The sequence below is a fragment of the Macadamia integrifolia genome, chromosome 5 (assembly GCF_013358625.1).
Source record: "Macadamia integrifolia cultivar HAES 741 chromosome 5, SCU_Mint_v3, whole genome shotgun sequence".
Classification (NCBI taxonomy): Eukaryota; Viridiplantae; Streptophyta; class Magnoliopsida; order Proteales; family Proteaceae; genus Macadamia; species Macadamia integrifolia.
In genome coordinates this window covers 9330779-9345116 of record NC_056561.1, presented here as the reverse complement: position 1 = coordinate 9345116, position 14338 = coordinate 9330779, and the positions used below count along the sequence as shown (strand labels likewise).

The following is a 14338-nucleotide window of genomic DNA, read 5'->3' as shown; positions in this document are numbered from 1 at the left end:
GGGGGGGGGGGAGAACTACGCAGCCTAACCCCGAAAATGTCGAGAGGCTGTTTCGATTGCTTGACCACCAGGTCGCAACAATCGTAACTTACTGTTGGACCAAGCGCACCCCTTTATAAATTAAAGAATACATCTTACTAAAATAGAAACTAACATGAATATTGTATAGGACTCAAATCCCTCATATTTGGCTAATAGAATTGGCCCATCACAACTAGTAAATCAAAAAATACCAATCTCATGGCCCATATAATAAATCCACTGGACATTCAAAATTAAACATATCGGACCGTTCTTAGTCCAGTTTAATGGCTTGATTTCTGCTGGCCTTCTTGTTCTTTTGAAATGTGCATCAAAACAGGTGATCCATTTCTGGCTGCTAACACCGATGCAGCTGCCATATATTGAAAATCTTTTCTTGCAGTGTGCAAAATCCCACAGTGATGTAAAAGCCATCTGGCCTGTGTATGTAAATCATGAATCATACACAGACAGAACAGTCATCTAGTAACCCCAATTTTTAGTAGGGAGGTGTCCGTGACTGAAGATAATAGTACCCATTATGTATTGTCTAGAGAAATAGTTAAATAGATTCAGCTGGGTTGTTGACCATAAAGTAAATTGGCACCCACTCACAAAAGTAACTTAACTGGAAAGTGAATTAGTGCATTAATCTGCCGCTTATATTGGATGGAGTGAAGGGTAACATTACAGGAAATTTGGATATTAAAAAGGTCCATTCTTTGGTCTGTGAAAACACCAGTCTTCACACTTCTGGACTTCAAAAGACATGAATTTCCTCATAAATCCCTTTGGGTGAAGGCAGTTCCAATCAAAGTTCAGTTCAACACATGAACAGCTTACCTTGTGCAAAATTCTAACTATTAACCATCTGACTCCAATTATATCCCATTGTCTATTTATTCAATCAGTTTGTAGTCAATTAACCAGATTTTTCTGCACCGTCCACTTGTACCAAGGTGTGGAGTCAGTTAATCAAACTCCTTACTAGGGGTGGGCATTGGGTGGCCTGGGGGTAAGTATAGGAAGTCAAGTCCACTCCTAGACCAACACAACCCTAGGTTTGGCATTGTTGAGACTGAGCCACTCAAAAGTGGGAAAAATCTAGGTTTCACCACTGTTTGTGACATGGAAATTTTGTCACTACTTGCCATGTGGTGCATCATGCATTTGACGGATGTGGGTGGGCCCTTGTGATAAAGGAGCTGATACCCATTTCACAGGTAAACATCAACCTGAAACAAGAAAAATTGTCTTTAAAATTCCATTAAATTACTAGAATGCAATTTCATTGTAATAGACTTTAGTGGCATGTATGTAATTCTTTGCCTCTTTGAGCTCACTTTTGACTTTTGAGGCACTTTCCCTGTTTGTTTGGGACTCAAGTTTTACCCACAAAAGAAAAAAAGATTTAGGATCCTCTAGGGCATGGACCTACCCATTTTAGTCATATAGCAAGGGGTGACAAATTATTTTTGTTAACAGGCTCAGGTTTCCTAGGTTTGGTTAGCTCAGGCGGGTTTCTCAATTTTAATATAACAGTTTAAGACTATTGCATTAAAAGAGGCCCATTTACATTGGTATGAATAGCATCATCCACATAAACCCTTAAACAAAAATAGCTTCATTACTTCATCACAAAATAATAAATCCAAACTAATCATCTTTACCACCATTGGCATGTGTAGGATCTATAGTAAAACTTGGTGTCATTGTATAACACATTTTTGTTATGTATGTCCATATACGTATACATATGAAAGGCTGGGGCTCTCTTTGGATTTTTTTTGGGCTCAGATGGGTTTGCACAATCCTGCTCAAGTGCCCACCGCTCTTCCTTATTATCACCCACTTGAGTATTATAGGTTGATGCCTTTCACATTTAGACTCTGTCCGGTTGGAAGTGGAGGAAAAGAAAGGGAAATTAAATTAGAAGAAAAATAAAGTGGAAGATTTACCAATCCTTACCAACAAAGAGTGTAACTAATTCAGAAATTCTCCAAATGGTAATGAAATTTTACTTTACTTTTCGACCAAGTTCCTAGGACTTGAATAGGAAAACAAATAATCCACATAAAAAGGTTAGTCACCATATTTACTAAGATTTTAAGTTAGTTACAGTCATGATAACAAAGTTTTCCCTTTTATTTTTAAAGCTGACCCCATTTCCCATTACTTGGAAGTAGACAGAGCCATATGCATTTTTTTTTCATAGAAGAGGGATATGAAATTTAATATCTGTTGAACAAAGATCTAAGATCTGACACACAGCATTGTTTACCAGAATTTATGAAAGGAAAGTTAAAATAGATTTCAAGTATTAGTTAAAGCCAAAATTATTAGGTAGATCAGCTGAGGGAGATCTAGCAGATGCCCCCGCAATAGTCAATCAATTGGCCGATACCAGCCAGGATTGGATCAGGTGGATGAGCCTATTTTGATTGGGATTGGTGCAGTCTGACCGCTTTCCAATACTGAGAATTAAAACCTTTGTTGGAGCCAGCTTTCAAGCAAAGGAAAATATCACAGGGGAGGCTTTTGTCAAGAACCATATGGGGAGAGGAATGCTGCAATGCTATGGATAATACTAATACATGCAGATAATAATGGAATTAAGAAAGATGGTTACCTGAACTTCAAGTTCCATGTCAGCAAGTTCACTTTTGAAGTTAACCAGTGCATCTTCCTTTACTTGCAACTGTAATGTAGAAAGATCAGCATAACTGATCAATAAGAGAAACACCTAGCAGAAACTCGTGGGCTAATATTCTTTCAAATGTTACAAAAAAAGTTTGTGTGGTTGAATTCCAAGATTCAAAGAACTCTTTCATGTAATATGCATTCATTACAAATCTGGAAATACTTTGGGAATATTTCAGGGAGCTTCTTACACTTAGATTCTGTGCATGCATGCTTGATGGGATTCTGGTGCTTCTGCGATATTCAGAATCCACATTATGGGTTAAAAAAAAGAGCCCAATATTATTATTCCTTTGGAATCCTCAGTGGCATAAGTGCCATAATCTACAGATGCAGGGGAGGGGCCACTTCTGCAGTTTCTGGCACAAATGATTCCATGTAACGGTTTTTTATGTGCCCCTTGTTAACCCCCATTTTCACCAGAATCTGGATTGTAAAATCTGAGAAGCAGAAGCTACAGAAGCTGCCAAACCAGGCACTAAGAGATGAAGAGATTGTTACAATTATAAACCAAGATATGTACCACAATCAAATGTTACATAGGCAGCCTTCCAACAAATATTGATCACACGCTTGCTACACTGATAAGTGGGTCATTTTCCATGCATAATCAAACAAAATAAATTTAGATGTTCACAATAGAATGGATGAACATGAAGTTCGGTCCATATCATGGTTTGTTTCCAGTCACAATCAACCATGTAAATTTAGATGTTTGTAATACAATGGGTAACACATCGAGCAGGTCTGTAAGGAAAATTAGGAAAGTGAATTATTGAGATGCATTACATTATAAGATAGAGATAGAGTATATCCACAAAAGACATTACCTAGTAACAAATCTGTACAAACCTGTCGTTTGAGAAATCGGTTGTGTTGATTAGCTTCACTTAGCTTTCTAGTAAGTTTTTTTCTTTCAGAATCAGCCAGAAGTGACTTCAACTGTCAAGGAATGATGGAATATAGTATCATCAGAAAATGCATTTCTTATCCAGTGAAAAGTTGCTTATCTAGGGCACAGAAATTAGATATACTAAACACAGGAAATCAGATAAGCCAACACATTTGCATGGAATGCAGAAGATTTCTAATCAGATGCTAGTCATTAGGAATGAAATATGCATCAGAAAGACAACTGGTAGATACAATTACATAAGTATTATTGCTATGAAAATATAATATACAGCCCAAAAATTAGAAAATATGACATTAAGGTTTCCTTATAGTAATGTATTGATGACTAGAGCATGTGTTCTTTGAATGGGGCGTGATGGGATGCTTTTCTGTAAGTAGGAGTATGCTTTTTCCCATGGGTAGCAGCTAATATAGATGTAGTACCACATCAATCATAGCTGCAGCTACCATGCAGATCCATAAATCCACTGTCAGTTTAAACTCGAGTATATGACAAGCACTCCAAGGACTGCTTTCATTTTCTGAAAGAACAGAGGTAAATTTGAAAATCCTGATTGCTGAGCATCAAAATACATATTTTCATTTCAATATAGTCAGTGTAGCTGTATATAATAACTATACCTCATTACTCTTACCACAGAGCCCTTCCCAAGAATCATAAGTGAAACCTAAAATTTTATTCTATCATCATGAATAAGAGAAACTTCAGAACACCAGACCGAAAGTTTACCTTATCACTGTCCAATGGCTTAGAAAGAAGCTCCTCAGATGAGCCTTTGTCAGGAACTTCATCACTGTCATTTGGGTCTTCGGTCGATAACGAAGATTCCTTCTCCAAACTAACAGGCATGGAAAATGTTCTCCAAGATGACTGTTGCATTGGAAATCTCCTTACAAAAGCATGACGTAGAAATTTTAAATGTTGGGAGCCTATCCTTAAATTACAAAGAGCCACATTACATGAAATTCTCTGGTTATTTTCCTGCTCCAACTTTCTTGAACACCAAGAAAACCATAAGTTGTGCTTCTCAGGACAACCCCTGTCAATATCATAAAAACAATTGAGATTAATTGAGAAATAACAAGAAGTACCCAACCAAAAACTTTAAGGCGAATAATATTGAAAGCCTCCAATTACACCATCCTTTTGTTTATGCTTGAGAAAAATACACCCATATGAAAACAAAGATTTTATAATTTTCTATTTAAAGACAATGGTGTTCTGATGTTTGCAGTGAGAACCAATATATTTCTTCCATTTGAAATTGACATCCAAGGACAAAGAACTACTAGATTTTGATCCATTTAACCTGAGGGGATGTATATAATCTTGGATAATGAGTTTTTTTTTTTTTCTTGTAAGGATCTTGGATAATGAGTTATGGCAAGAATATCATGCATGGGCTCTAAGCTACAGGAATTTGAGCCTACCTTAGAAGCCAAGAATCAAATTAGAGTTAACACCAGACAACTAATTAATACTTAATGATCAAATATATAGTTTATAAGGTTAGAATCCATAGTGGTAACAAGGGTTGTTCAAAGATGTATGAAGATATAGATTTAAAGGAAATTTACCTTAGAAAACTTGTCATTTGACATTCCATGATGAAAACTCCTTTCTACAAAAAGAGAAGTATAAGAGAGCGATTGCAAAGTGAGTCATTATATATGAAGAAGCATCACAAATTTCTTCCAATGCAATTATGAGGAAAAAATACAAACACAACCTTCAAAATACACTCAAAGTGGAATCAGGATTATAAAATAACAAAACGATGGATTTCCCAGTGGCAGGATAGCAGAATAACTAAGAGGGAGCAATGATTTGTTCATATATTTTCTAACAAAGAACAGCTAGGTGAAGATTATTTTATACATTTTTGGATGCAATGGCTTCCTGCTAAGAATAGAAAAGGAACACTCAACTTAACGATCATGGAAAGCCAAAAAAAAATTATTTGATTTATCTCTGATCAAACACATAATAAGAAATTTAGCAGCGGAGAGATTTCACAACCAGTTGCTGTTTCAGGCATTTCCCTGTAAGCTAATTAAATCACAAAGTAAAATAAACCCCAAATAAATGAAGAGAAACCCAACAATCAAAGAACATTTTGCACTCATCTGTAACTTATGATCCATTTCACCTTATATCTTTATTTATAGAATTTTAACTTCTGGAAAAGAGTACAATTTAACATAAAAGGAAAGGGGGGGGGGGTTGGGGTGGGGTTGAGGTTATAGAAGAAAATCACAGAAAAATGGAAACATGAGGTTTTGACATATATCCAATGAGGAATCATCCATTTTTTATTCATTCGGTATTAGTAGCAAAGATGAGATCAGCTGGTTCTTGCTGTTTTTGTTGCAGGTAACAGAGAAATAAAAATTTTCACGAGCATATATTACTAGACTTGTGACCTGCACTTCTGAATTAACTTCCTATTCTAATCAAAATGGATCAATAGAAGAATATTGTATGATGTATCAGAATGTTGGCGTCCTTTATGTGCATTTTGAAACTTTTAGGATATTCAATTTATAAATATATAACATGAGAATCAGATTGAACAAAATTGACAAATTGCTTCTTGTTGGATGAAAACACTAACCACTTCTTCGATTTCAACAAATAACCAAAGTGTCCTATGAAATTATTGTACAGTGTTGAACCTACAGAAATGTAAAAGCAATGCTGGATAACCAACTAATTTTTTTCAAACTTCCATCATTTAAAAGCTGGAGAGCATACTCGGGCAATTACTGTAAATAGGGGTTGCTATTTGTTCCAATATGGACTATTTCAATCAGAAGTAGAACTTGATCACAATAGAAAGCTAACACAGAATTAACAATAAATTTACAACAATTTTTTATAAGAAAATATATTTTTACAGTAATCAGATCATCTTTGAGCAATGGAGAAGCTTTCTTGAGAAATTCGGAGGTATGCAGGAAAAATCATGAATTACAGTACGCTTTTACAACTCTAATTACAAAAATATTGATTTCTTACAGCACATATTTGCAGTCCAGCAATCTAAATAATAAAGGGTGCAAATGATAAGTTGGATAAGCCCAACCAACGTCCATCTTGAATTTTTCCAAGTGAATCAGTCAAATAATGTTATGCCTTCCATTGTGGAAGGATGAATGCAGAAAATGTTGGTTTTCATATCCATATCATATTATTTACCACTTGACAGTTGTAACATGAAGCATTATTCTGTTGGTCACAACTTTTTTATTAAAATGATGAAGCACACAACTTGAAAAGAATTTGGAGTTTAATGGTTTTTACTATACCCTGCTTTAGGGGATAAAAAACATAATACCGTTATCTATTCTTCTACTTATGTATTGGTATGTCCACATGGAGAAACATATATATGAATGCAATTGATAATAGGATAAATTATATCTAGGTCACCGAACATTTAAAGAAACTTTGTCTAGCGTACCTCATGTTTGAAATATTATGTTTGGGGTATTCACGTTTCATAAATATTATGTTTAGATGAAGCAAATGCTGGGATAAATGCAAAGTTAGATTTATAGAGATCAACATTGGAATCAAAAGGTCTTAACAAAGTAGAACAAAAGCATATTACAAGATTTGTAACTTTAATAACCATAGGATAGAGAGAGTCGTGAAAACTGATCTTAGGGAATTACCACAGATGATAATTTTAGAAACCTACATTCACTTATGAATAAAAAAGGAGAAATAGAGGATGATGTTATACAAAGAATTGGAATAAGGTGCATCCGATGTGTTTTGTGATAGATGTATCCCTTTAGAACTCGAAGGAAAATTTAATAGAACTGTTATACGACCAACAATGATGTATGAAGCTATATGTTGGGCAGTAAAGAAAAAAAAAATAATTTAACAAACTAAATGGGGCAGAAATGAGGATGTTGCGATGGATGAGTGGTAAAGCTATAAAAGATAAAATAAAGAATGAACAAATTAGTCCTGTTCAATTAGCATTTAGCAATGACTTGGACTCAACTTTAGTCCCCTCCCTCCCCCATTTTTTTTACTCCTTACTTGATTAGAAATGAGCAATGATTTACCATTCTTTCAGTATGAAAGAAGCATGGGTCAAGTTCCAACATCAAACTTACAGGATACTAGCCAATAATCATAGCATGTTCCCCAAACAGACTATTTCCAGGGAAAATATGAGGAGAATAACAAAGATCACATAAAATCAAAGAAAGATTATTCCGATTGATCTCCTTCCATTCATCTCTGTTGCAATTTTTTTTTTTTTCCCTTAAAACTGTAAATCATTTGTTTTCCCCCAAATTACAATAGCAGGAACGGACATTTGTTCAAACACATTGCAATCCTTTAGGATTAACAGGATCTTAATCGATTTTGTCAGCCATGAATCAGAACAACATTAAATCGAATATGCTAGAGAGAGGCTCTTCTACTTACAGGAAGAGGAAAGCGTATTGTCCAAAAGAGCCGTGATCGCACCTGGTTGAAGGCTTGAAGCAGCAAAACACTCAATGCGACTGTGTGCTTATGGGAGAGGAAGACAGCGAGCGAAGTAGACTCTGTGTGTCTATGTGTGCGAGATCGTTTCCTTATGCGCCAGAGAAACGGACTCCAACGACTCGCAGGAGGATCATTCCCAGTATCGGCCAATATTTGTCCACGTGTCATATAAAAAGCGGCAAATGTTCTGATAGTGAAACTAGGTCTGATTCTAACCGCATCTTGAAAAAAACAACGCGACAGATTCGTATGGACTTGGAAAATGGATACGATAGAGACCCACTGGTGGATTTGGATCGTCTCTCTCTTCTCCAATTCTTTATTCATCAATTATTGTCCAATGCCTCATCTGTGCACGACACATGTTTCTTTATAAATCCAACGGTTATAGATAAATTCACTTTTCTAAATCGTCTTTTTCATCAAAATAATTATTGGACCAAGTAGACATCCGAATCTGACTCGATTATATTCAATTCATCAAGATTTGACTCGTCTCTCAACCTCGCGAATAACCAAATTGAGAAAATGGCAAATCTCTAACCCACACAAACATGACAATGGATTTTCATATGATTCTATTAATTCGGAAGGTAATTGCTAATTGTTAAATCATTTATTAATAGATTCAAATTATGTTTTTAAAAAATAGATGAAATTTCATTCCCTTCCCTAAATGTTTCATCTATTACACAACCCTCCTTTGTAAAGTTTGTAACTATTTTTCCTCATAAGTTGTAGAGTCAATTAACCGTACCCTGACCGTGAGTGAGAAACCGTTAAGTGAGTAATCATGTATTACAAAATTGCTTTAAACCCCAAAATACCCTTGATCCAATGGAGATGACCTATTTGCCCTCAACCCTTATTCTCAACTTCTTTCTTGAGAAATCATTAACTGATTGGGAGAGTTAGGGTTTTTGAATTTGCGATTTTATGATTCTGAAATCTGAAATTGGAGAGAGTTAGGATTTTGGTGATCGATTCCGCGTCGCCATTGTTGAAGTCTTGAAGATCGATTACTCCCATCTTTGAACTCGCTTTTGGGTTTCAAATTGTACCTCTTTGTTCTGCGATTGGGTTGAAGCCTTGAAGATATTTTACTCCCCTATTTTTGCGATTGGGTTGGAGTCCTGAAGATCATTACTCCGAGGCTGGTAAGTGAAATCAACCTCTTCTTATCTTTTTCCTTACATCTCTTCTTACAATCCAATGATTTGGGCGAAATGGATTTCATGTCAATGTATGCTCCTTCATCTTCTTAAGTAGGGCTCCCATTTGCATTACTGCTCCTTCATGCTTCTGTGTTGATATATAATTGTTTTTTTTTTCATAGTTGAATTTTCGGTGGGTCATTGAAAATGTTATCAGCTGATTCTGTGCATTCCAATTGAAAAATGTAATCGATTGATTTTGTGCATTCCATTTTTACATCTCTGTTCTGCGATTGGGATGAAGAAGGAGAGGGGCATCGATAGTCTTAGCTTCATAAGCCAACACCTCTCTCCTTCAATTGGCTAAGATGATCGAAGTCAGAGAAGAAAGAGGGAACACTGAACACCGCTGGGCTGATTATCCCTCCAAGTAACCTGACTTATTTAGGTTGGTGGGAGTAATATTTAGACAAAGGGGAAGGGGGTAAAAAAGACATTTAACATCTGATTTTAACAGTGTTAACACTATAGGGTACGTTTGTAATTATAAACTTTATAGGGGATTTGACTGTAATAAATGAAAGATTTAGGAAAGGGGAAGTGAAATTTCCTCTAAAAAATAATTAATCGATTTAAATGATTTTGATTTGATTTTGAACCTACTAGAAACAATATGCTATTGAACTGATTTTGCATACTAAATAGATTAAAAAAGTAGTGGTTAGTCATGGCATTCTATATACGTTTATCACACATTTAATGAAACGTTTATCACACATTTAATGAAAGAACAAGGCTAGCCCAACTTAGCCTAGCCCTAACATGACAAAAATGGGGGCAACTAGGATCAATCAAGACTTCAGCTGAGCTAGGCTTGGGTTGAGTTAAAGGAACCTAGAATTGGGTCGTGATTTAAAAGGCACCCAGTTCCAGTTGCGTAAGAGAAGAAGAAAGCTCGGTTTTCTGTGATTGTCCTCTCACCTTGGAGATTTTGAAAAACACTCAAAAAAAGGTTAAGCGTGGATAAACTGCACCAAAACCCACATGCCACGTGGCTAATCCAGATGCAGGTTTCGCTCCTTGAAAACCTCCATAACCCAGGTTTCCAAACCAAAACTGAAACCTAAAAATAAGAGCAATAGAAGCAATGACAGCCATAGAATGATAGAGAACCCCTAGGGGGTTTCACCGAAAATTCCCAAACAGAACTTTGGTTTTTCAACAATAAAAATGGCAGAAATAATAAATCAAAACGAGGGACTACTGGTTTCAGGAGCTGAAGCCTCCCAGTAGTCCCACCAAGAAGCAAGTAAGCAAGCAAGAGGATCCCAAAAAATACAGACCCTTCGGGGCCTGAAATGATCAAAATGCTTTAATATTAATAAAAATCCAGTCAATTATTAACTAATATTTACTATTAGTTGACGAAAGAGGGAGATCCGGGAGAGGGAAAGGAAAAATATATCTATCTATATAAAGAAAGAAGACGAAGAGACATGTACAAAAGTATACGGAGTAGTCTCAGCCTATGTTGTCATCCTTCCTCTGCAAGACATAATTTGATGGATAATCTGTTGGGTCTTCTTAGAATTCGTGTCAAGCGCGGCATCAACCTGGCCGTCCGCGATGTCCTCAGCAGCGATCCTTACGTAGTTGTCAAGATGGGCAAACAGGTTTGAAAGCCTCTGTGTTTCTGTTTTCATATCTGTCATCTGATATGGGTTTTCATATTTTCTTCTTTCACATATGAGTTTATCTGGGTTTTGATCTATGGTTTTATCTCTGGTTGATTGTCATTGCTGTTGGAACTTGGAATTGATGATCTCGATTTTGAACAATCTTCATGCTTTTGTCAAGCTGCATCGAATATTTTTTTCTTTTTTTAATAATTTCTTCTTCAACATTATATAGTTTGTTTCATCTATTTATTGAATGATAGTTTTGTTAACAAGGCTGTGTGCATTATGACCCTCCTCAATCCCTACTTGGTATGCTTTTTTTTATAATTTTGTTGATAATTAACTTCGAACTGCAGTCATAAGGAGAGGAAGGGAAAAAAGAGAAAAAAAAAAGTAATGGGGAAAAAGAAGCCCGAAAGGCAGCTTTGCCCCTGCACCCAGCACCGGGGCGGGGAAATGACTGCTCCTTCTCTTATGAAAGGTAAAAATCCCACTCTTACTGATGATTTCTCATGAGTTCCCATTGACACTTGTGCTGGCATAGGGCCATGCTTTGTGCCTTTCAGGAACCTCTTCTAAAAGTTATACATGAAATCTAAAAGATTCATGAAAGCAAATCAACATTAACCAACTTTTGTGGTTAAGAGGGGATTGTGAAAACCGCCACGCAAACCACCTTGATGGGTTGTGGTTATGAGAAGGAGGTATTAAGTTTGGACTTTGGAGATGGTCCCCTGATTCAGTGAGATGCATAGTTATGTATCTCTCTCCCCTAAGAAATCAAAAGTACCCTCTCTCTATCTCACAGTGTTTTTGCAATCACCATCATAGAAGAATACGTTGTATGCCACTACTAGATAAGAATACGTTGGACAAACACCCATATTGTGATCTTGGAGAGATTTCATTCCTCATTCAGTTCTACCAATTTTCCTGACTATTAGCTAGCGTGGCAGGTGATATTTCCTTTAATTTAGGAGTATTTTTGATACATGATAAGTTGTGAGAAAGCCTAAGGTAGTATAGGAATGTGCAATGAAGACTTTTGAATATTCTAGTATAGAAGGGTGGTTTGATTTATATTGAAGGAGCTAAAAGAGTTAGAGTAGACTGAAAATGAATATATGAGAAGTGGCCATGAGGGAAGACATGATATCAAGAAATATAAACTTTTCTCATCTCCCCCCCCCCCCAACTTCGTCTGTGTGTAGTTTCTTGTCAACAAAGTGATGAACTAAGATCTTATAACTGAAGGTAACTGCTTGCCAAGTTGCTTGGTGTCTTGTCAATAGAATGTAGGTTCTCGTGAGTCTATGGGTTTGACTCTCTTATCTTCACCTTGTGTTGTAAGGCACCTCTTTCCCACCATCTATACTTCCCTCTCTTTCTTATGGCTATAGTTAAAAGTTCCATTGGGCAATTTAAAAAAAAAAATTGTAACCTTCTTTTACTTGCTACTTGTCCTATTTTCAAAATTTATTTAATGCATGGATAAAGAAGGGTTTTCAAATTTGAAATTTATTTAATGTAACATTTAATACAATATTAATGTGAAATAACAGGATTTATCTTCATTGTAAAATAAATTTATAAAAACAAAATAACTTCGTAACCACCACTTTGATTACAATAAGATCTTCCCTTTTCTTTTAGATCCTCATGCTTGAAGTTTTTTTATTGGAGTTGAACTTTGAGTTTGATTTCATCTTTTAGTGACATGATGATGGGGTTTGCTAGTAAATTTAAACTGCTAAATCAGTTTCCTGTTCTTGCTTTAAGCTTGTGGTTTCTATCTTGGTATTTGCATTTCTTTCTGATGTGTAAAATTAGACAATTGTTGCAGAGACTAAAGACACGTGTGATGAAAAAGAATACAAACCCTGAGTGGAATGAAGAATTAACTCTCTCTGTTCAAGAACCCCTTCTTCCAATCAAGCTTGTAAGTATTTTCTTTCTTCCTTTCTGCCTCAAATATAGGCTGTAAGTGAAGAGTTTGGTTTTCTGAACTCTTCTTATGACCACACACGTTGCTCTTTAAGTACAATTGGTTTTAAGTGGTTCGTGAGGATCTAATACCATTTCCATCTGGATCTTTGACACCATAAGTGTTTATTCTTCTTAACCTGCAACCCATTTTGCAGGTTGTGATGATGGATCCTCCGCACCATTTGATTTAAATTCTTCTTCTAGTTTTCAGATTTTTGAAGTTGATGTCAAAATTTAAAATTAAATAGGAGAGAGTTTTTCTTCACTTAAGTGAAGACCCATCTAGTGTTATTATTATTCTGCTATTTATTAGACGAAGTCAAAATTACCCCTTACCTCATAATGATGTTATCCCACCACCGTAATGACTCATGATGATGAGATTCTTGTTCGCCATGGGTGAAGGGAAACTGAGTTCTTCAAAATATTCCTCAAGACAAATTAAGCAATTCAACTGACTCAGCCCAGCCAGGCCAGCCCTAGATTTCCTTTATTCAAACCGAGGCCCAGCCCAAGTCAACCCAAGGTTGGGTTGAGATATAGCAGCCTGGGCCATCAGGCTAAACTCAGCCCAACCTACCCTAATTGACCCAAATTGAGTCAAGCTGAGCTAGGTTTATTTTGATTTACCATGCTAGCCCTTATTTTTGTCATCTTAGGTCTCGGCAAGACAATAATAGCCTTATATTTCACCTTACGTATGATATTATTATGTATAATTGTATATTTATATCTTAATATATACAAGCAGTTCGATCAAGATCAGTTCCCAGACTTGGAAATCTCAACCCTGGCTCAACCCATAAGCTGAAAAGTGCAACCCAAGCCCTATCAGACTCCAGCTCGCCGGATCAAACTTGATCTCTTCTGCATGGCTTTCCCTTCTTGTGCTCATTTGCTAGTCTCCTGTGGTTGCAGACGGTCTATGACCATGACACATTCAGCAAAGATGACAAAATGGGAGATGCAGAATTTGACATCAATCCCTTTGTTGATGCACTAAAGATGAACTTAGATGTATACCCAAATGGTACTACAATCACAAGAACACAACCATGCAGGCAAAACTGCTTGGCTGAAGAGAGCTGCGTCGTCTGGGAAAATGGGAAAGTCATTCAAGATATGATTCTCAGATTAAGAAATGTGGAACGTGGTGAGGTGGAAATCCAACTTCAGTGGATTGATCTCCCTGGCACAAAGGGTTTATATAGTCCAGATAGTGAGTCCATATAATGATTAATGTCTGCTTCTAGCTGTTTGTGTTCATCACTTCCACTGGTTTCGTTTGGGGCTTTAGTTACCGATGTGAAACGTCTCATAGATAGGGTTTGTATTTTCTTGGGGCTTCTTATACCCTTTTTTTTTTT

At 36.2% G+C, this 14338-nt stretch overlaps 2 protein-coding genes across 3 annotated transcripts in view; one reads left to right on the top strand and one right to left on the bottom strand.

Annotated features, from left to right (window-relative positions):
- LOC122080258 (protein PTST, chloroplastic) overlaps positions 1 to 8419 on the bottom strand; it is a 15478-nt gene extending 7059 nt beyond the window's left edge. Inside the window, exons 1-5 of one of the 2 annotated variants that reach the window (XR_006140654.1) lie at positions 8090 to 8419; positions 5215 to 5258; positions 4367 to 4676; positions 3574 to 3663; positions 2651 to 2719 (exon numbers count right to left, since the gene is read on the bottom strand). Coding sequence is in view for 1 of the 2 variants with exons in the window: in XM_042647206.1 (XP_042503140.1) it covers positions 2651 to 2719; positions 3574 to 3663; positions 4367 to 4676; positions 5215 to 5258; positions 8090 to 8320 (744 nt within the window). In the remaining variant the exon portion in view is untranslated. The remainder of the gene's footprint in view (positions 1 to 2650; positions 2720 to 3573; positions 3664 to 4366; positions 4677 to 5214; positions 5259 to 8089) is intronic. The other variant, XM_042647206.1, reaches the window with a different exon arrangement.
- Positions 8420 to 10530: 2111 nt separating this feature from the next.
- On the top strand, positions 10531 to 14338 carry LOC122080189 (protein C2-DOMAIN ABA-RELATED 4-like). Its single transcript, XM_042647105.1, has 3 exons — positions 10531 to 10979; positions 12829 to 12924; positions 13890 to 14338. Exons 1-3 carry the CDS (start codon positions 10803 to 10805, stop codon positions 14202 to 14204), a joined length of 588 nt encoding a protein of 195 aa, XP_042503039.1. The 5' UTR covers positions 10531 to 10802; the 3' UTR covers positions 14205 to 14338.